Raw genomic sequence first — 22,075 nt, 5'->3', positions numbered from 1 at the left:
CTAGACATGCCAAGTTGAGGTGACTGACTGCCCCAGAGACTTTGTATTATACTGTAAACCAAGAACTTTGTCACAGTCAGAGAGTTTATATTTTCTTTCCATTTTCACCAGCTGATACCAGTAAGTGCTGACTTCTTTGCCATAAGGTTAGGCTCAAAACACTTCAGGTGTAAAGACAGAAGGGGACTATTTACAGAGACACCATCACTCAGCAAAAATGTATCCAAAGAGATTTCTCCCTGCTTTTACTCTAGACCCATAAATCTTCATCACGAGTGTAAGATAGATGCCATCTCAAAGCAGCAAATCTAAGCACCATCACACAGTAGGGAGTAACATGAGCGTTGACCCAGCCCACCCCATCCCACTACCCTGCTCACACTGTCATTGTGCTCTGTGTTTTTCTGCCTGTCGTGGGATTCTCTCTATCACTTACACACTTTATTCTCAGGATTCGGACATGTGATGACTCGGTGCAGCAGAGAAAACCTAGTGATAAGGCTGTGAACTCTGATGCCCTTTCCACTTCCATCCCCTAACAGCTCTTGAACTGTTCTTCTTACCAGATGCCCATAAAAAGTACTCTCCTGCTCAAATGATACCTGGAAAACTGCTCTTGCCTAGGGAGTCGACCAGTGCTTGCTACAACATGCGTGGCTGCACTCACGGCAGGCTGCCAGCCAGCCATTTGTCAAACTGCGGATCACGTTAAAGCTCTAGCATCTGTCTGCTGGTTAATAAATGGGAAAAGATAAGTTTGGAGGTACATTAACACTGCTTCAAAGAAGAGGCATCTTTGTTGGCTCGGAACAAGTAGGATAGTTTTAACTTCCCCCCCAAACCACTTACATCTTAACAAACCCAGGCTGAATTGAATTTATCTTTGAAAAACATTGTTTTCTAGGCTAGCTCTTCCTTCCTTGGATTCCCTTCCACTCCCTCATCTCAATGAAATGATAGCAAGGAGCTTAGCAGAGAAGACACCATAAATTTGCTTGTTGATAGTTGATTTCTATGTTGGTGCTGTTTCCAAAGACAGTAATTATATTTCTGCATTGGACTCAAATTATGTAATTTATAAACCTCACTCTAATAATCCTAAAATGACTTACTTTAGCTTGAAGTCACTCATACCTTTAATCCTTGGCAGTGCTCTTTTAATTCTTTTTAGTCCTTAAGCACATTTTACAGATTTACCGAAACTTTTAAAGTCTTTTTTAAACCAAAACATACAACAATGACATTTCTAACTCGGAATGTGAAGGTATGTGCCTGTGCTCGTGTCCACAACATGGACAAAGAAAAAATGGGCAGTAGATGGACAGTGAGACTTTATCAAAGTGCTCAACTGGGCCTGACATGCACTTAATGGCAAGAGATAAATAGATTCTTCTAATACCTTAACTGTTAGGACATAGCTGACACATAGATTTATATAGTAATCAGGGCTGATATGCGAAAGTAGTGCAGAGGAAGCGCATGCTCATAGCACACAGACCACTTTGGGCAGTAGATACTAACGGTATCTTTGTTCCTTACCTACCCCATTGCATTGCAAAGCTGGGTTAGCAACACCTCACTTCTTCAGTGGTTCAGGCTACCGGCAGTGGCAGAAATCACCTGAAGGTTGGTTGTGTAGGAAATGTCAAACTCAAGAACAAGAAAATCTTGAGGAATAATGCAGCCATTGCAAAGAAGGGGAATTAGATGGCCTGATGGGTCTTGTCCATCTCTGACTCCGGCTGGTTGCCAAGGGCTGTCGGACAGTGGATGGGAGAAGAACCAGGTCTGGAAAATGACCCCCCAAAAATCTACTTTCCTTCTGACCTAAATGATAACTCCAGTCATCCAGCTAGTTGACTTGATTGGGAAACCAGCTTTTCTCCTTGTTATCCAATTATCCAGACGACCCATGTCTATCTTAAGTGGAGTCTGCTGTACATAAGCTGTCAGCCTAGATACACATTTAATTCCAAAGAAGGCGTAAATTGGCAAAGATGCAAAAAGATGTTTTTACTGTTTCAGTTTCTGTCAGACTCTAACTAAAAAAAAAAAAAAAAAAGGAAGGTCTGCTCACAGAAATTTAGTGGTCACTGACCTCTTTTCCTTGCAAAGCTTTGTTTTCAAGCAGCTACAGTATTTACATTTGCATTATAGTTTCTAAGTATGTGCTGGAGCTTCACATTGCATTTTCAAAACAAAAGCAAAGCTAGTATTGTGATTTATGAAACTGTGACAAATCTCTCTGACTCACTCAAACTGTACACACACAAATTGCCAGCCCAGGCTAGAACTCTTTCCCTCCAAAATACTGTAATCAGTAAATGCTCTGATTTATGTAGTCCTTCAACAAGTACATTTTTTAAGCTTTCAAATGCACTTTGGTCATTTCTAGGCATAATATTGAAAAGCAGCCTGTAATATACGGCCAAGCCTCTACAGTCTAGTTGAGAGGATGTGTTCTGCAATACACCAATAGAAGACAATTTCTGTGACCCTGATTTCTCTGCCATAGGAGTTCATGTGCTGAACTCCACGAGTCAGATTCCTCTTGTGCTCTCTGCCTGTTACTTCTGGGCTGAGGAGGGCACGAGCACCATGCTGCTGATGTGGTTTCTTCCTTCAGAGGTATAGCATGGGGTGATCTGTGTACACTCCATGTATCCAAATTCATTAGGCCCCCAACCACATACACTTAAAATGTAAGCTGGCCTTAAAGAAAACCAGCGGATCTGCCAGTCAGCCCCATAAAGGAGTTACTGACTCCAGAGCAGTAAAAGGGAGCATGAAACCTTGCAGCTGTGCATGTACAGCCCTAAGGAGAAATGCTTTCTACCCTGGGGAGTTCATCCCAGCATCTCCTGCTGCTTCAGCCTGGGTGAAAGGTCTAGCTCCATGTTAAATCTAGGTACAGCCTCACACTCGCCTGTCACTTGGTTTAGCAAATCAAAAACCATTCTCTACATCTCTTCAGGTTTATTACTATAAAGCACATAGCACAGTGACAGCAGAGCAGATTTATTCTTTAGGAGACTAACACAACACACAGGTTTCCGAGGGAGAATTGTCAGTATATAAAATAAGTAAGTATCACTGTTCAGGCTACTCTGTCAAGGTAAGCAATATGCTGGTGCAACTGTCAGACCCCTGTTTTTTCTTCCAGAAGGAGCTTGGCGGGTGCAGTGCCCCAGGAGTCAGGGCTGCAGTGGAAATGCAGGATGCAGCGTGCAGGAGAAGATCCTTGTTCATGCCCATCTGCTGCAGCCTCTCTGTTACCATTTCTTTGGCTGCCTGAATATTGCCCTTATATTCATATCTGATTTACTTTGACAAATCATACCCAAATCCACATTGCTGCTACGTTTTATAAGTGGTGAAACTGTTCTGGGGATATTCAAGAGTAGGATTTCATTTTGTGGGCATGTATCCCTTTTTTTTAACCCATCATGAAATCCAGTACTTTATGATGGCTCAGTTTATACTGCAGTTTATGGAGCAAAATAATGTTTTTTCTCTATCTATTCCTGTTTCAGGAATACATATGAACTTAAACTAAGAGCCTATATTAAAACTGCAGAGCACCCCACAAATTCTGCATCTCAGAACCCTTGTTATTAGTTCTGAACAGGGAAAGATGCAATTACGGCACCATTGTGGTCAATAAAGCCCATGAGTTTTGAAGAGTTGCTGTACAATTTAAAGCAAGGCCTTTAAATCCCTTTATAAAGTTTCAGTTAAACAACAGAAAAAAATCTCATTTTCTCTAAAAACTCCTGCACACTCTGTCAGCTACCAGCAGTGGAAAGTCGGTGGCAGCAGAGGTGCAAACGCAGCAGAGCCCTGCACGGGCCCTGGGTAGGAACCTTCTGGATTCCTTCCAAATGTCATCAGCAAACTCATAATGCAATGAAGGAAGCTCGTATGTTGAAGCAAACTCTTTAACCTGATTAATGGGGTGTAAGTAAGTGGAGCTAATTAGAGGTGCTGTTAGGGGATAGCCCGTCCGAGGCGCTGGGATCCGCGTTTAGGCCCGTTTGGCTTCAGGCCTCCACACAAGGCCGAGCGCTGCATCTGGCTGTCAGATGGTTACCACGGCCTGAGCCTCACGCGGGTCTTGACACCTCTGAGCTTAGCAAGGGGAAGATTTTGAAATATTTATGTGAAATTTGTGGTTTGGGTCTAAACGTGAAGTTCACGATGAGCAGTGAAGTCACACGCTCTCCTGCGTGCCTGCCTCAGGTTGGATGGGAGGGAGAAGGAGCAGGGGCCTGCTGGTCCTGCGCAAGAAAAACCCTTCCTGATTTTTGTCCAAAAGAGAAAACATCAGTGATCCCAAACTGTGTTGAGAGATGAGCAGCCACCTGGACATAAATGTACCTGAGCATTTAGCTTCTGGAATAGGATTAGCCCTGTATAGACTCAGAGCTTCGATTGGTACCTCTCCTTCCTTCCTTTCTCCTTTTCCATTCTCTTCCTTTTAATTTTTCTAAGGTTTTTTCCCCTCCCTCTCCTCAATTGGTCTTAATCGTAACTTGGTCATGGGGTCTAGGAATTCAAGAACACAGATCAATTGGTCTTCCCTCTGAAGAGCATTTCTGCAAAGAGATTTCTGCATAGGTTCAATGCAAAATCAGCTCAGGCAGCAAACACACTGGCATATCAAATAACATTGATGCTAAAAGCAGCCTTTGAACTTTCAGAATATTCATGCCAGGGTCAGAGATTAAATTACCCCCTCAATTAAGTCTAAGAGCTCAATGTTCTTCCTACAAAAGGTTTATTTGGATGATACTCTTAAAAAAAAAAAAAAGAAAATTCAGGGCTCTTTGGGAGATGCCATTTTTGAAGTGCTGGGGAAGAAGAGCAGCGTTCCCATTGCACACATTTTAACGTGGTTACATGACTCATTTCTCACGTGCAAGATCCTGCTGAGGGCACTGAGCACTTCAGCCTGGGCTTCTCTTTCTCTCCAGCCCTGCCCAAGACAGAGCAGCCCCATCCCGCAGCCTGCCAGGCCCACCAAGTGCATTTTAGCTCCCAAACTGTTTGTCAGGTCTCCGGACCTGGACTGTTCTCCACTTCTCAGCCTGGGCTGGGGCAAACACCCACGCCAAGCGGGTCCTTCCCTCAGAGCCCAACAACCAGCTGGGGCTTTCAGTGGAATTTCTTCTAGGTCAGACGTTGTTTAAGGGGGAGGGGGAATGAATGCTGATACCACAAATGTCTCTGGTGTGAATTTAGGATCACTGCAGTTCATAGAAAAAGCCTGCTTATGTTTCTAAAGGGTGTACTGATACTAAGAGACAATTCTGACTTTCTACCATTTGATAACAAGTTGGTCAACTGCATTTACTTACTATCAATTGTGGTGTGGGGAGATTCCTTTTCTCTTTCTTCTTATTAAATCAAGACACTTTTTAAGAAATATTTTATTTTTGATGCAGAAACAGCCGGTGAAGTAGCAGTAAAAAACATCACCACAAAGAGGCACATGGCTTTGAAATGTTTTGGTATGTAACATAACTGTATTGTTCTCAGGTCTTAACTTTTGCACAAAGAGTGTTTCTCCTTGTTTTAAAAGCAAACCCTCTGTCAGTTTTCAAAGGGTTACACACATAACATGGTGGTAGAGGAACAAAACACAAAAAATATCTAAGTGTTTCAAATCATTTCACAAATAACATTGTTCTATTTCTCCCCTTAAATGAACAAGAGTTTCTTTGATATTTTTTTTAAGTCAAATTTAGGATTCTGCTGTTCAGAGCAGAGAGGTCACAAGGCCCTAATGTATTTAGCATTGACTGCCCTCTCTTGTAGTGCGTCTATTAGTCAGTAATTTGATTTGTACCTATTCATTTGCAGTCCCTGCAGGAGCTCTGAGCTGGCCCCAAGTATAATTGGTGCTGTCTCTATTTTTACATCATTAGATTAGCCCCGACTCCTGGCCACTTGTTGTCTGCGCTTGTCTGTCCATTTATACAACCTAATGTAACACAAAATTCATTACTGATCACATTACTTTCAACTCTGAAGCCAGCTTTGTGATAAACATTTTGTTAACCCTTTCTTGCCAGCACACAGACCTGGGGGATAAATGCACTTTCCCTTTGCAGAAAAATCAATATCATAATAAAACAAAGTGCAGTCACATTTCTAGATTTGTCATTCCTCCTGGAGAAAGAAATGGGGAGAAACATAGATGAGATGAGTAAATGATGTCTGCATCCAGGCATCTCAGGCTGCTGTATATGAAATGAGCTCAGCAGTGTCCTTTCTACTAGAATATAAAGAAGCGACACAAGATAGGGCCAGCACTCAATTTAAAACTTAATTTCTTACTCATTGTTCTGCAAGTGTTTTAGCTCTTCTGTGCAGGCTATAATCAGGTTATGACATTATTGGAACTGGACATTTTTCTTCCAGTGCTTTGTCTCCAAGTAGTTAACAGAGAAACAATTCCCCCTCTCCTTAGAGATTTGTTATTATGTTGGGTTTTGGTTTGGTTTGTGGTTTTTCTTCCTAATGATTAAGCAAATTAATTTTCCTACTGCAATACTCCAGCATTTCACAGGAAAATGTGAAGCTCCTTTCTGTCTAGCTTGGTTTTGCTCACATTTGATTGTTTTGCTGAGTACCTTGTAAAGCATTAGGCTTTTTGCATCACAGAGGCTTCTGCTATTGATTTCAACAGGAACAAGAGGAAAGCCACGGTAGGTATTCATTTAGGCCTGATTCTGCAAAGGGCTCAGCATCCTAACAGCACTGTTTGCAATATCACGCACATGAGGTGATGCTTGCTCTTCAGAGAAATGTATTTTGGTGCATGCAAAAGCTGTTGATTTTTAACAGTTTTCTAAATTGATTTTCTGTTTGTACAGCTTGGCGTGGAAGTCTGTTGGTTTGAGTTTTCTAAATATTTAGAAACATTTCTCAATGTTTATTAAATGTTCCCTTTAAAAGCCAGAGTTCTGAGGCATGTCCCACACTGAGTAATCCTGCACTGAGCAGGGTGCAGGCGGCGAAACAGCCGTATAGGATTTTTCCATCTCTAATTTCTATAATTACCTTGTTATTCCTTTTGGAGTCTTCACATGGTATTTTTATGTAGCATACAACTTACGGCAAGCGTGTATTTCTTAGTAAGAGCCCTTGTCTCCCATCATTTGAAACAGGACTGGTATTTTTACAGCTGTTTTGTGAGCCCAAACTTGTTGCAGCTGCTGGCGTGATGGCAGAATAAAGATGAGGCAGTTCCTCTCTGTCCTCCCAAACCCAGCAGCCCCAGAGAACCTCTCAGATCGAGGCTGGGGTATTTCACTGATTTTTACGGGAATTATTTTAGTTGTGTGCAGCACTGGCTGGCGCTTGGTCCTAAAGCCTAGCCAGGGGAAGGTGCATGTCTCTGCTCAGCTCAGCTGCTGCCTTTGTGCCCCTCAGTGTCTGCTTCAGTTTTGTCATCTGAGTGCTGGGGATGCCAAAGAGACCTGAAGTCACTGTACGTGCTACTCCTGTGACCTCACATTGCATATGAGCCACAGACAGGGTCGCGACGCGGGGCACACTGCGTGCTGGGAGGTGTGCGCCAGACGGACTGCCTGACCCCAACCCAGGGTCCCGCTGTCCGGGATGGTTAGTCTGACTCTGTTCCCCTTTCTGTTGCTACATAGTGCAGGTCTGCCACGCGTCTGGCATTAACTCTTCGAAGGTTTGAGCCTTTTGTTATCTTAAAACGACACGCGGCCAATCTGCCGACTCCCCTTCCTGCCAGTGTGGAGCATTAACATCATGCTGATGCCGAGGGCATCTCCTGTTCCCTTGATTTTGAAGGGAAGATGGCCAAAGTCATTGCAAAGCTCTCATAAACTATGCATTGCCCTCATCAGGGGAGACAGGAGAGGAGGCTGGAGAATGGAAACCCATTTATGCAATAAATTGTTAAGTAGTTGAGCTGTTAAATGAACACTTCTTATTAGAGAGATACAATGAAGTATGAGTCACCAAACAGCAAAACACACATTAACACAGCAAAATTCCCATCAATAAATGGCAGGTCAAAAGCTGAAGCAATTAAAATGTTCCAGCCTGAGCCAGCTCTTCGGCCCTGCAGCTTTTAGTCCTCTCAGCAGCAGAGGCCCTGGATCTGCTCCTCGTGTTTGGCTTCAGGAGGCAGAAGTCCTTCGATGGGCCCCTGAAGTGCCACCTCCGCAACTTCGAGGGCCTGCTTCCATCCGTTTGGATGCCTTATCATTTCCTATCATCATACTGCAGTCCTGCCATCGCCTCTTGTCACCCCCATGCATTTCTCTAACAGAGTATCAGACAAACGGTAACCTGATTTTTCTGATAATCTGGCCTTGCCATCCACATTGGAGTCTAAGGATATCAGGGCTTGGGGCCGTATCCTTGCTTAACAGCTACGTTGTTGGCTATCTGATGCTTGTCTAGTGGAGATGGGCAGACAGAATGCATAAAGCAGGGAAAAGGCAGCAAGGAAAAGGTGAAAAAAAAAATACTGTGGGGGTATTTTTGCTGGGGAAGCACCTCTCGTACCAGTGCTGCCTCTTTCCAGGGCACATCTCGTGGGGCCAGGGTTGGTGACTGGACACCCAGGGGCAGGCAGTGCTGGGGCCAGTCCATGGCAGTGCTGGGAGTGCTTAGCTCTCCTTGAGGTAGGTATTGTAATTTGTGGTATGGAAATATTATCTTTCCTTTCATTCCTAGCCTGCTGTCTCCCCACCATGGATAATATATAAAACAGTAGACTTTTATTCATTAACATTTATGGGAAAATGTTAATATTAAACTGTAAGTGAAAAGCCCTATCTTATTGAATTCTTCTGCTGTGTTATTGGGAGCCTAATTACATTTTGCATTTAAATAAAAACCAGATGACGTTCAGGACGGTCAGGCAAGCATTCTGTAAGTGAGAATTTATCTTGCGATCTGGGTAAACAATGTCTCATCATTTAACAGTTATTATAAATAATGGGTTTTTAAGCACTTTGCTGGGAGTTCATATTGGCTCCACACGGGTTGCACTGAGAGAGAGAGAATTTCAGTGACATCTTCCAGGCATCCGGTGAGGAGGAATCATATCCTGAGCTCACTTCTCAAGCTGCAGCAGTTTTCATCCTACTCTGTTTGTTATTGCTAAATATTTTATGTCTGACACACACACAAAAAATACTAATAGCAAGAAAAATTGCAAATCGGTTGGAAGCATTTTGCAAATGGAGAAAACATCAATGCTACAACCCAGCAGAAGTGGAATATGTTTAGGACTCCTGCAGAGTTTCATGCGAGTGATTTTAGAAAGAACCCTCCAAAAGCACATTGGTTTGGGAAAAAAATGGTGCTGTATAAAAAGTTAGGTGTTCTTTCACAAAGAAGATGTTGAGGTAAAGTAAAGACAAAAAGATAATAGACTGGCTGTTTTTCTGTGTTTCTGCTGGTGCCCTCTTGAATTACATCATAGGTAATTGCATCCCTGGTAATGCGTGAGCTACTTTAGAAAAAGATTGAAACTTCTAAAAAATGTAAATAGCTTTTTCCCCACTTCTGCTGTTTATATTTTGTGTTTCATTCCTGCCACTTCAGGCAAGGTGGTTGTGCTTTTGTAGCTAGCTGGCTTTTAGTCTTCGCTTCATGTTTCTCAGACATTAGCAAGAGTCTCTGAGATTTCTCCCAGGCATTTCCCGTCATGGGCAGGGAGCAGCTTTGAATGCGGTCTGTCCCGCATCCCAGCGATGAAGGAATTAGTTTTCCATGCAGACAGGAATAGGTGGTAAGTGGATGAACGTCTCAAGCAACCATTTGCTGTTGTGAAAAAATCCCGGACCGGTAAGTGCCTAACACTGGCTGGTGGCAACCACAGCCCAGAGCACCACAAAGCCACCCACTCTGCAGAGCGGCTGTTTCCGGGATGTAAACTGTTTACTGCCTTTTTCCGTGAGAGACATTTTATCCCATTTTCCAAGAGCATCCCCGCAGCTAAAATACCATGCTTTTTTTACTTTTTTTTTTTTTTTTTGGTATTTATTTGTTATTTCCTTGGTCAGTGACTTTCTTAGTATCTACCCAACACATGAACTCTGTGTTTACATCAAAAGCTGATGGTGTTGTGAAAGACAAAGGGTCAGTATCACTTCTCCGACCGTTTCCAACGATGTTTTTCTGGGAAGGCCGTGGGCAGGAAGGTGCTGGCAGAGGCAGCAGCCAGGACCAGCCCCAGGCCCTCTGCTTGGGCTCGCTGGCACAGTGCAGAGTGAGTAGCACGGGTGGCCAGGAATGGGAACACCCTGATCCAGGTGAGCAGGATGGGAACAGGGGTGGTTTCCCAACCAGATGCAGATAGCTCCACGCTGGGGGACCAGAAGCAGTCCCATGCAATGTGCTGTGAGATGCTTGCAGCTCCCCTCCCTGAGACTCTTCCGACTTTCTCCTAAGCCAGGGCACGGCTTTCCCATGGGGGGGTATCTCCTGCCTCGCTGAGCAGCTACTCCCACTGGGTGCTCCCTCCCTGAGGCCAGGCTGTCAGTGGAAATGAGGTTTGGCAGCGGTAATCACAATTAACCTGGCAGCCTTCCTCCCTTTATCTGCAGCCATGGAGGCAACAGTGGATAGATGTGCTGTACGGGGACAGGTCCCTAACCTGAAATGGTGCTTTTTTGCTTTCAGTCAGGGTTGGTTTTATCAGCACCTTCAAAAAATATGTATTTGGATTATATTTTGCCTATATTGTCACTTGTTTAGTTCACCTTTTGGAAACGTGGCTGGTCACCACGTTCACGAAACGAGTGAAAACTATGCGAAGGAACACGACATGAAGAGCAGGTAGTGGTATTAACTTTTCCGCCAGATGCCCAAGTACAAGGCAGAATCTGAACAGCTTGAGATGATTTAAATTGCCTTTCATGTGGGATGTGGCTAGAGGAATGCCTTGGTTTGCCATTAGGTCTTTGAGATTTCACACAAGAGTTATCCTCTGCTACGTGCTCATCCGTAGGCTGCAGCTCATTCACGCATTTGACAGTGCTTGTAACAGTGTGACTAAAAAGGCAAAGCGACTTAGAATCCATACTTGGAACAGTTTTTAAAATACAAATTTTTAAAAGGGAAAAAGTCCCAGTTACTTCTTTCAACTGCCTTCTGGTTCCATGGGAACGAATGCAGATGGCTGTGCCAAACAACTCCCTCAACAAAAGGCCAAGTCAAGCTTCAGATGTCACTTTTATCAAGGCTCTTTCATATTTATGTCTAACATCAGAATTTGGAGCTATATAGATACGGCAGAGCGTATTCAGAGCCTCAAGCAGTCCTGCAAGCGAGCGAGCCTCCGAGGTTTCCCGTTGTTTCTGCAGGCCTGGTTAACACCAGTCCAGGTACAGACTTGATTGCAAGAGAACTGCGGCAAGCTCTGAGTGCTTCAGAAAATCAGGTCTGTGTTTAGAAAATGGGTCTGCTCGAAGCAGCGATGTCAACATCATCTTTGAAATAACTGACTAAATAGGCCAAATAAGTTCAGTTTGGAACTGGAATTAGTGGGGTGTGTTTGGAGTTTCTCAAAGACACTAAAACTAGCTTGGCGGAGATGAAAGGAGGAAACCTCTGCTCGATAGATTTCCACCTGAGCTCTTCAGATTCAAGAGCCTTGAAGCATTTAGATGAGCAGACAGGGCTGAACCCGGGTGACTTCATTTTGTGTGGCTGCGTGCACTTCAGCGAAAAATTTCTGATTTGGACCAGCTGAGCATCTGCTCCCCCCAAACTTTCAACTTTTCCTTTGAATTGAACCCAAATTCCAGTCCATTCTAGCTTCCTCCTCAGCATCAATCTGCACCAGGAAGACAGCTCAGAGCCTCTCAGTAGCTTTCCTCGCTGGCCAGAGAGGCCACTTTGTGTCAGAAGTACTAGAAGTTGTGCCAGAATTACTTTGCTTTGTAATATTATACTTTCAAAATGAACTCAGCAATACATTTTTGTCAGAAGCACACAATCCTCCACACACACATGCAAGATGCACACATAGGCCCACTCGGCTCTCAGAAGTTGTCCTCCTCCTGGGTCGTCTTGTCTTCCTAAACCGGGATTTTTAAGGAGGTCCAATAACCAAGGCAACATCACAAGAGAGGAAAAAATAGGTCTTAGACATGAAAGGAACTTGCTGCAGTTCTGAGGTTTCGGCATGCCTCAGATCCCCTGTTCGGCATATCAGTGAAACGCTGCCCAGACCGTGAGGTCACCACCACATTTGTTCGGTTTTTCAGGCAGCTTTTCCATACCCAGCTTTTTTGCTACAATTTTTGGGTTGGGTGCAAGAGAGGAGGAGGCTGCCGGCAGCACTCCCCATGTGTGGTGGCTCCACTGTGGCAGCCTTTGGGCCAGGACCCCCCTCCCCAAGGTCTCGGGTGGCTCCGGGTCTGTTGGAACCGATGGGAAAGAGCATGCCAAGGCCCACATTTTGGGTCTAGACCTGCTTTGGGTAGACATGTGGTGGTTTCAGGAATAGGGATAACTCCTCCAGAACTTCTGAGCAAGACCCAAAGCCTCTGGGCAGCGTAGGACACAAAGTGGAGCACATGTTGTGGAGCTGGTAGGTGTCGTGAACACGCAGATTGCATTTAATTTCTGTTCTTTATGGAGTCAGAGGCTGACAGAGGGGTCACTGTTGAGCAATCTGAGGCACTCCCGTAACCCTGAGAATGAGAGCCCAAACCCAGGAATTTTAATACAGTGTTTTCTCTGCAAATGCTTTTGGTCTGATATACACAGATGTGCTGCTTGCGTAACTGAAGAGACAAGATAATTCTGCCTGAATACATTAAAAATTTGTATACACACTGCCTTGCACAGGAAAGCATGCATTACATTTAAGGTACATTATAGGATTTGTACTAGCAACATAGTAAAACTTTCAAGATGAAGTAGGAGAGAATGCCTTTAACAAAAACAACCATATCTGCATATTCATTTTTAAAACTCTACTGGAAATCGTGCATAAGGAGTTGTAGGTTTACATGATGTGTATAGGCTACAGAAACCTGTTTTCTGTAACCATTCGACTGTTCCAGTTCTTGAAATTTCACATACTGCCTGAAATCGGCAACTCATCCTTCTGAAGTGCCATTTATGTAGGAAAACATCCTAAACCTCTTTGCAAAAATATACAGCTCTAGGAAACTTGAGATTATTTTTTAAAAGCACTGCAGTCGTTGTGAAAGTGCCCATCATGAAGAATATTGTCTCTCTAAATGCTAGTCCTTTATCTAGTGCACTTTTAACCTTCCATAAAATGTTCAGAGTCAAGCCTGGCAAGTCGCCAGAGACTTGGGTCTCATGCTGCATGGAACCAACTTGTGTGGAGCTTTTTGGTTTCTCTTTTTTAAATGAGAAACAAGCTTTTTTATTTTTCGGGAGACAAAATTCTTTCGAAGTTCATGCATGAAAATGTTTTGTCTGTATCTCAACAATCTCTTCATGCTTGAAGTAAATCTAGTCATTTATGTAAGTTCACATGTCCTCCCAATTTTGTAAGTGTTAGACGTTTGGCATCTTAGCATTGAAATAAGGCACTAGAAATGAAATTTTCAGTCTCTGAAGGGCTCTGATGTTCAGAAGGCTCAGTCTTCAATCCCCTGGCTCTAGCCTGACTTCTGTACCTCCTCATCTCCTTGGTAGATCCTGCCACCTTTTTTCCGAGATGCCAGGTTTCATTTCCAAGTGCATCACATTAACGAATTCTATGTGGATTCAGCATCAGAGTTATTGCAAGATAGTTTGACTGTAACTAATATTTTACATAGGCCACTGAATTCTGATTTCAGAGGAGTTGTACAGGCAGTGTTTGCAAGTCTTCTTTACTTTGAAAATTTAATGTGGGTGCTTGTGTGGTGTCTCAACATTTTGAAAGATGCAGCAGGATGAAGTGCTTTTAATATGAGGATTGATTTTCAGTGTTCAAATGCCATAGTGTTACATTTCCTCTTTTGAATGGAGTTAAAAATCTGTGGGCTTAGAAAAAAAAAAAAAAAAAAAAAAAAAAAAAACACAGATCTTTGGAGCAGATCTGTCACAGCCCCACGAAACATTGCAGGGAATTGGTCCCTGCAGCTGCCCCTGCTGGCTGCCCCAACACTGGGAGAGCTGGGCACAGGACTTGGGGCAGAGAGCAGGTTTAATGGACTTGTAAACATCACGATAATCTTACTCCTTTTTAAACATTACTGTAATAGATGAAGACTTTGAAATTTGGGAAGGAGTACTGTAAAAACACATTTGCTCAGAAATTTATTTTCAACCATATCAAATTAAAAGGAGCTAGGAAAATTAAGAGCTTCGATGAGTATTTGGTGCTTGCATTTCAATATGATTTAATATTAAAGATTTTTGCTTATCAGTACACCCAAGTCTGCAGGTGGGTGCAGATCCCAGTGTGGGACTGGAGCCAGAGCCAGCATCTGGGTCCTCGCCTCCGTGCGCAGCTGTAGAGGGCTGCCAAGCTGCGTTACCCTCAGAGTGCCCTTCTTCACAAAATCGTGGGTCATAAGAAAGCGAATACCCAAGAAAAACCTACAGTTGCACTATCAGCAATGCAATTTTAGAGCCTTGGAATTAGGGGAGGTGTTTCTATGTACCAGTCCAGTTACACATCTTCAACTTTTGAGCCTTTCTCTTCCTCAGGCTGTGCCACGCATGTCCCAGGAGGCAGCACTGACTCGAGTGGGGCCTGCTGGTGTTGGTAGTTAACATTCATGCAGTCCTAGAGCTAAAAGTGTCCAGCTGAGTTTGGGTTGTTGTCTAAACACAGAGAGATGGAGAGCATACGTGTGGTAGTGCATGCCGGTGGGCAGGGGAGCGAGAGCCACGCGGCTGGGGCCGGTGAGAGCTCCGCTGCGGGAGCACGTCCCGCTCCGCTCAGTAGCAATCAGTAAAATAAAAATGTTTAACTAATCCATTCACTGGGGAGCGTTGTGTAAATTACAAACAGTTTAAGAGATCCTCAAGACTTCCATTGTGTTAATATAAATTGCCTTTTAGTGTTCGCTTTATATAGGATCCTTTTGAATGGGAATCCAGATGGCAGAAGCTACATAATTATTATTCATTACAGTTAATAAGTAACACTCAGGAGCCCCAGTCAGCTCTGCAAGTCCCCGGTGATAGGCATTGTGCAAATATAAGGGTAAAAAAATAGTCCTTGCTGCAAAGTATTTTACAATCTCGGCTAAAGAGAAGGAGGCGTGAAGGGCCCATGCCTTCGTCTGGGAGCATGGAGCGGGCTGTCATTTTGGGAAGTGTGTCTGCAGGGAGTCTTCTCTGAAAGAAGGACAGAAATTATCTTTGATTGTACAACACAGCTCTGCCTTTGGCCTTGGAGCTGTTGCTCTGAAACATGGCTGGGGAGAGGCGCAGCCCCCCGTCCACCCTGCGCCCAGGCAGAGGGGCTGGGGAAGCTGCTGCCAGCCAGCCCCTGGCTTGTGGTGGAGCCCCAAAACTTCCCTGGAACAATTGTGGTGAATGACAGCAACAAAATCAAGGAGATGCGAGCTCTGCTGGCCATTACCCCGCTTCCTGCATTCCTACTTGTTAATTGTGTAATTCCTAACGAGTCGTGAGGCGTCTGCTAGACTTCGGGATGCGTGCTCGCTCTGACGCTTCCTTCCCTCCCCTGCCCAGCCTCCTCCCTTGCCAGAGACCTTGTTCCTTTAAAAATGCCATCCTTAAAAATCAGAAATACTCAGCACAGAGAAAGGAAAAGGGAACTTGACATTAGTTGAGCTTGAAAGGCTTGGTGCTGTGAAAAGTGACTGACGTGTGAAAAGAGGCTACAATTAGTTCTTTCCCCGAGCACTCTCCCATTCAGTCCAGGGTCACTCCTTCAGCGAGCTGCGGCTTTGAGGGTAATGTGTTGTGACAGTTTGAGATGATGAAGAATAATTCTTGTATTCAGAGTTGCTGCCGCTTCCCCGCTGCCCTGACACATCAGGCTGCTGTCATTGTATCATTTATCCTGGCTGTGGCTCCGCCGGGCTGTGCCGGGGCTTGTGCAGCGCTCGGTAGGTAGAGGAAAGGGTCAGCTCCGCCAGCAAATGAGTTTTGAGGATATTTTGAAACTGTACTTAACAGCCCGGTGTAGGGAAGGGCAAACACAGAGAAAGGAAAAACCATTAGAAGAAATAATGCACTGGAGAGGAGATTTTTGAGTAGACATAAAGGAGATACCATGGCTTCAAGTGGACCACTACAGCGAGAGCACAAATAAGAAAGGCAGCATAATTTATGAGTGTTCCGGGCAAAAGAGGGCTATATAGATTTTCTTCAGGCATTGAATTAATGTGCCATATAAAATGGTTTCACATTTAAGCTTGGCAGGACTTTATACCTTTCTAGATTTGATGAAGTCCTTTGACAGTTCCTGGAGCTTTCTGGAAGTGGACAGACAGCAGCCCCCACGGGGCGGGATGCTTGGCCTGCCCCGCCGCGTCCCTCAGCGCCCCGAGCCACTGCTCCTCCTCACCACTGGGCCCTGGGCAGGCAGAGGGTGGCTTTGGTGCTACAAGTGTGGCGTTTAGGATTATTAACAGAAATAAAAGTTTGTTGTTTGTGTGTTTTTTTAACATTCCTTTCCAGTTTGTCCCACAGAACAGGCACTGAAGGCAGGCCGTGGTGTCCAGGCAGGCAGAGCGCAGGTAGGCCCAGCCTGGCAGCAGGGGCACTGCAGCACCTTTAGGTGCCACTGCCCCGAGCAGCAGCAGTGTCGTGACGGGGCCGAGGGGCTAACATGCACGGCAGGGAGGGCTGTAGGTGCTGCTGCCTTCAGAGAGCCTGTGCCCTGCAAGTCCTGGTGCTTCTGGCACCCTGGGTGATGCCAGCGGTGCCCCTGACTCTTAGCGCCAGAAGCGCGGCAGGGCCGCTGCTGGCTCCCCTCAAGTGACTTGCTCCTCATGGCTTCAGCAGATGTTGCTACTCCTTCATCTTTTTTCCTGTTTTCTTTTTTTTTTGGTCAGTCAGAACTCTGTGAGTCGTTTCCTCTAGGGACGGGGGCAGGTTTTAGTATTTACGTTTCCAGTATTAGCATTTATTTGTATTTGTGTTTGTTTTTCACGGGCTTTTGAATGCCTCGGGGAGCCATTTATGGGGCCAAAATAATGCAAGTGCTGGTCTTCTCACAGTATTTCATTTCCTTGATGGTGGAAATGCTAGGAGAAGAGCAGGTCTCATGTTATTTTGACCCCATAAATAGCTCCCAGAGGCCCCTTTCTTCCTTCTCCCACCCACTCCCCCCCAAATCAAATATTTAGGTTTCTGCAAAGCCTGACTTCTCAACTCTGGTTATCTTGCTTCAGCAGAAGCAAATTGCAGTTATTACAAAATAGCCAGGGAGTCTATAAGGCAGAATGGGTTTTATATGATGCACAATTTGTTGGCTACTGTACAAGTTCATTAAAGTGCATCAGAAGCGGTTGTTTTACTGGTACATTTAAGGAAGTTAATGCATCTCGACAGTGTGTGCATGGGGGAACGCAGACACAATAACCCTCAGACATGCTGGGGCCAAGTCTGTCCCCAGCAGAGCTCCGCCGAAGTGAGCGGCATCTCCCGCCGGGAGCTTTGCCCCGCTGTGCCCGAGCGGTGCGGAGCCCAGAGCCATGCAGCCGCCGCTGCTCAGTGCCCACGTCCTGCAGCAGCTGGGTCTCAGTTCTCATTTTCCTTGCTTCTCAGCCAGCCTTTTCACAACATGTAGGACCGACGGCTTACGTGGCATGTCTTGGTTAGCTCTGGGAGCTATTTTGTCTCCTTCCAGCCATGCGTGTCCGGTCCGCAGGGTTCAGCTGCTGCTTCAGGGCTGCTCACAGGTGAGGAGGACCAGCAGGACCAGCATCAACATCCCAATGCACCTCACTCTGCCCTGCCCTGCTCTGCCAGCAGGTCTGAGGGCAGGATCATGCTTTGCACTGGGCTTTTTTTTTTTTTTAAGAGTATTTTTTATTAATGAAACAGCTGGAAAAAATGGGCTAATTTGGGGGAATGCAGGAAGGTGCACAGGGGGTCATGTTTGCAGGGCAGGACGTCCCTGGTGACCATGTCATGTCTAATTGCACGTCTCACGTGGCCCAGGTGCCGCAGCGTGACCCGGCCGTGCGCGAGAGCCCAATTTCCCCCGCGCAGCAGTGTCAGGAGTTTTACAGCGGCTCCTTAGGTATCGAAATACACAGCTCTTCTGCCTGGCCGCCTAATTGGTTCCAGAGTGAGCCCGGACACAGCACAGAGCGGTTTGGGAACCCTCAGACTCGTTTGCCCAGGGCAGTGTGCTGGCTGTCGTGGTGTCGGGATGGCAGTTTGGGCTCGGGAACTACCCCATTTTTTACCTGGCCCTCTCCAAACAAAGCAGGCTCTGGAAAACTTCTCCTCCAGCTCCCTCTGAGCCTCTGCATCTGCTTTAACCTCTCTTTTGCCTCTTCCCATTCCTAATTAAAAGGTTTTAATGCCTGATAGTGGCAAGCAGAGCCCACGGCCTCCACAACAAGGCCCTGCACCCATCGCTGTGCCTCCCACACTTTTTGTCTGTGCTTTTTCCCTGCCTGGCATCAGCCTCTGCAGTGCCACCCCCTGGCAGTCCCCCGCAGAGGTGACGAGTGCTGCTGGCTACAGAAATGTCGCAGCCCCTCAAAATCAGCACTGCCAGGCTGAATCCCCCCAAACACATCCCATGGCCGGGCGGGAAGGCTTTGGGACGGGACGGAGCGCAGGAACGTGCCCTCGCACTTTTCCCCCCTTCCACCTTTTGTTACGGTTACTGGAAACACAACATGTGCCTGAAAATCGATTATAGCTTAAAAAGGGCCGGGGTGGGGGAGCAGAGGAACCTCAGGAGGAGCTCGGCAGCCCTGATGGTGTCTGATCAGGGCCGGAGCGTGCTCCGGCGCGCTGCTGATGGCTGCCCGGCAAGCGCAGGCTCTGACGTGAGACATTTAACCAAAGCCAGCTGTGTGCAGGGGAGATAAAAGCACCAAATCAGACAGGATAAGCGCAGTATTAGTGTGGGATACGCCACTCATTTCTGATTTAAATTACTGTTTTTACTTCCTGAACTCATGGGAGAGTGAGGATGTGAGGAAAATGAAGAGGTTTATGCACGTACATTCCTTAACCGAATACTGGCAAGAAATGATGATTAATCCAGCTGAGGTCATTATCAGTGCTGCTTATAGGGTGACCGATTTCCTGCAGATTTGTTTTTATGGATCCTGGGCAGATTATCTCCTCGGCAAGTTACCTCTGTGATGGGGGATTGCATCTCCCAGCCCTCGTTCATCGAGGTGTGAGCTCGTGTGGCCAGTACCCTCCTGTGCCCGGGTGGCACACGGGAGTTGTGTGCACTGCGAGGACACTGGAAAGGGATGCGTATTGGTTTGGTGAAGAACTGGCTTTCTGCTTTTGCCATGCATGGATACATCCTTGTCTTGGGGTCCCATTGCAGCAAATGTCTGTGGAGGAATTTGTCCAAACTGCTCGCTCCGTGTCCCTTCCCTGAGTGCAGGCTGCGCAGGGCTGGGAAGTTGCACTTAGGGCCACACATCACAAGTCGAGGGAATATTTCTTGTAGGCTGTCACCGCATGTCCAGGAGAGGATTCCTGTCGTGTCCCCGCGGCTCTGCCTAATCTCACCGCTGCATGCCGCCGCTGAGTGCTGGGCAGGGTGATGCTGCCCAGCGGCGCTGCTGCACGCTGCCACTGACTCAACTGTTGGGTTCAAGTGGCTCACAGAGAGGCCACGGGTCCAGACGATGCTCTACACACACAAAAATCCTCGTGCCTCGAGATTAGGGAGCAAGAAAGGCTTTGGGAGGTCAGCGAGGGGAGGAGATGGTTCGAAAGGGAGAGCCACAATGAGGCGTTCTCCTTTACTCTGGGCCACGGCCCAGGCACATAGTAAAGGGGATATTTTGGCTCAAAAAAAGCAGAGATATTTATGTCTGCTTATGCAGCATAAGGGGTTGTAGAAAGTCCCTGCTGCGATCTGCAGTGGTTACTCACTGCTGGTACACACCGCCAGTAACTAGTGCTGCTGCTGACCCTTCCTCCATCCCAGCAGCACTGCTGTGGAGGAAGGATGTTCCCTCATCTGCCTCCGTACCCTTTGCACCCTGCTCAGTTCAGCCGTGAGCATCCCCAGTCCTGAACCCTGGCAAGTCCCCAGTCATTGGCCTCACCCCCAGCGAAGGGCTTGCCATGCCGGGCAGCGCTGAACGCCTCCAGCCCTCTGCTGCTGGGCTGAAATACAAACCCAGCAGAGATGTGGGACCAGGAGCTGGGATGCCTCTGGAGCAATTCGTCAAATCGCCCCAGAAAAGATGGATGACAAGCAAATGCAGCGCTAGAGCAGGGATACAATAAACAGATTTGTCAATAAAGCGGCCGTCTAATGGCACTCTGGGTTCTTTTATCTGAAACACTAACCAGGGCCTCTTCTCTCTTCCCATTTCAGAGCTTCAGCGAGAGGGAAGCATAGAGACGCTCAGTAACAGCTCCGGTTCCACCAGCGGAAGTATTCCACGCAATTTTGATGGTTACAGATCACCCCTCCCGACTAACGAAAACCAGCCTCTCAGCCTTTTCCCCACAGGATTCCCGTAAATTAGTCAAACATACAAGGGGAGATCAAGACGGGGTAACAAGCTGTCTCTCTGCCTAAACAATCTTGATGTGTCTGTCACCCGCCAGTTAGCTGCCGTGCTGGATGGTTCTCGTTACCCTGATAAATATTGACGACTCTTCCGCGTAAACCTTCCTGGAACGTACTCACAAAATCTTGACTTTGTTTTCCTGTGCAATATGAAGAGACTCTGTCTTCAATCCCGATAGCTCTGCGGCTTCTTTTTTTTCGCTGTGTTCAGGAAGAGATTGGTTGAGAAGAAATCTTTCTAAGCCACTTTCGGTCAAGCATATGGTTTCACAACCATTCTCTGCTTTTTTGTGCTCAGAGACAAAGGGAATCTCGGTAACGTGTGGTGCAAGCGCCAGCCAGGAGCTCCAGCCGCCTGCAAAAGTGCCGAGCATTAACGAATGAACTGGAGAGAGTGGAGATTCAAGGACTTTCTGTGGACAGGGTTGATCATGTTATTCCTTCCTTGTTGCGTCTCCTTGCTGCCCTCCTTCCCCTCTAGATTCATCAATGCCAGGAGTATTACAAATGGAAATGTTACTTTTTGTTCTTCGGAAGAATTCTCTCTATTGCTCCAGTTTTACTCTAGTCATGTATTTTAGAAACGTACTTAATTGACTAACTGCAGTCACCGATTTCTCATACTTGGTTATAAAAGTTGTTCGCTGGAACTCAGATATCTGTCCAGAAATGCATGTGTCATTGAATAAATCTAAGTTAAACAAGAAACTACTTAAATGTCAGTGTTCATGGAGTATTACTGGGCTACCCCTGTGTTTCATAGATCTTCCTGGACCAGACACTATGTGCATATTTACTAACCGAGAGATTTAATTAAAGCCATCGGTGGATGTTACTCAGCCAGTCTAGCTTGGTTTTGCATCCCTGGGTGTTAAAACTTTACAAATGTAAACAGTTTTTTACAGTGAAAGATTTAAATGGTGTTCCTTGCACCTCTGGAAATCAGCACCCACGTGTGTATGTAGGTGTCCGACCTGTGCCTGTTACACTGCCCCTTCGTCCTGCTTCCCATAAGCCGAGGACGAGGCGCTGGAGACGTGCACCTACATTTAGGGTACTGCAGGATCATGTGTGAGAGGCTTTTAAGAACCCTACAGCATCCTGAACCCATAACACCGCTCTGAGTGCGCACCGCCAGAGCCGTGCAGCTCTCGCTGAGGCAGTGACGGGCTCGCACATAGTAACCACATGAATTTCTACATCTCAGCCAACTTGTGTTGGGAAGCAGAAAGTGAGGTGGGACTGTCAGCTTATGAAATTTCCTTCCCACTGCTTGTTTTTAATAGAAGCCGTTTGAGTCATGGAAATGAGAGGAAACTATCTAAACCCACAAATCTTTTTGCACTCTTGAAGCTTACACCAGCCACACCGACTGGTGCAGGACTGACC

The 22,075-nt window shown here is 46.1% G+C and overlaps 1 protein-coding gene across 7 annotated transcripts in view; it reads left to right on the top strand.

The window, feature by feature from the left end:
• Positions 1-21,504, top strand: part of BCAS3 (BCAS3 microtubule associated cell migration factor) — a 353,644-nt gene extending 332,140 nt beyond the window's left edge. For 2 of the 7 annotated variants that reach the window (XM_082776135.1, XM_082776133.1), the window contains one exon: positions 20,489-21,504. In XM_082776135.1, coding sequence (XP_082632261.1) covers positions 20,489-20,637 — 149 coding nt within the window. In that variant the 3' untranslated portion in view covers positions 20,638-21,504. Of the gene's footprint in view, positions 1-5,444; positions 5,511-20,488 lie in introns of all 7 variants that reach the window. The other 5 variants (XM_082776129.1, XM_082776130.1, XM_082776134.1 and 2 more) reach the window with 5 other exon arrangements.
• The last annotated feature ends 571 nt before the right edge of the window (positions 21,505-22,075 follow it).

Source organism: Aythya marila, assembly GCF_965140915.1.
Source record: "Aythya marila genome assembly, chromosome: 20".
Lineage (NCBI taxonomy): Eukaryota > Metazoa > Chordata > Aves > Anseriformes > Anatidae > Aythya > Aythya marila.
The sequence above is the reverse complement of the archived record's forward strand: the minus strand, read 5'-3'. Positions and strand labels throughout refer to the sequence as shown.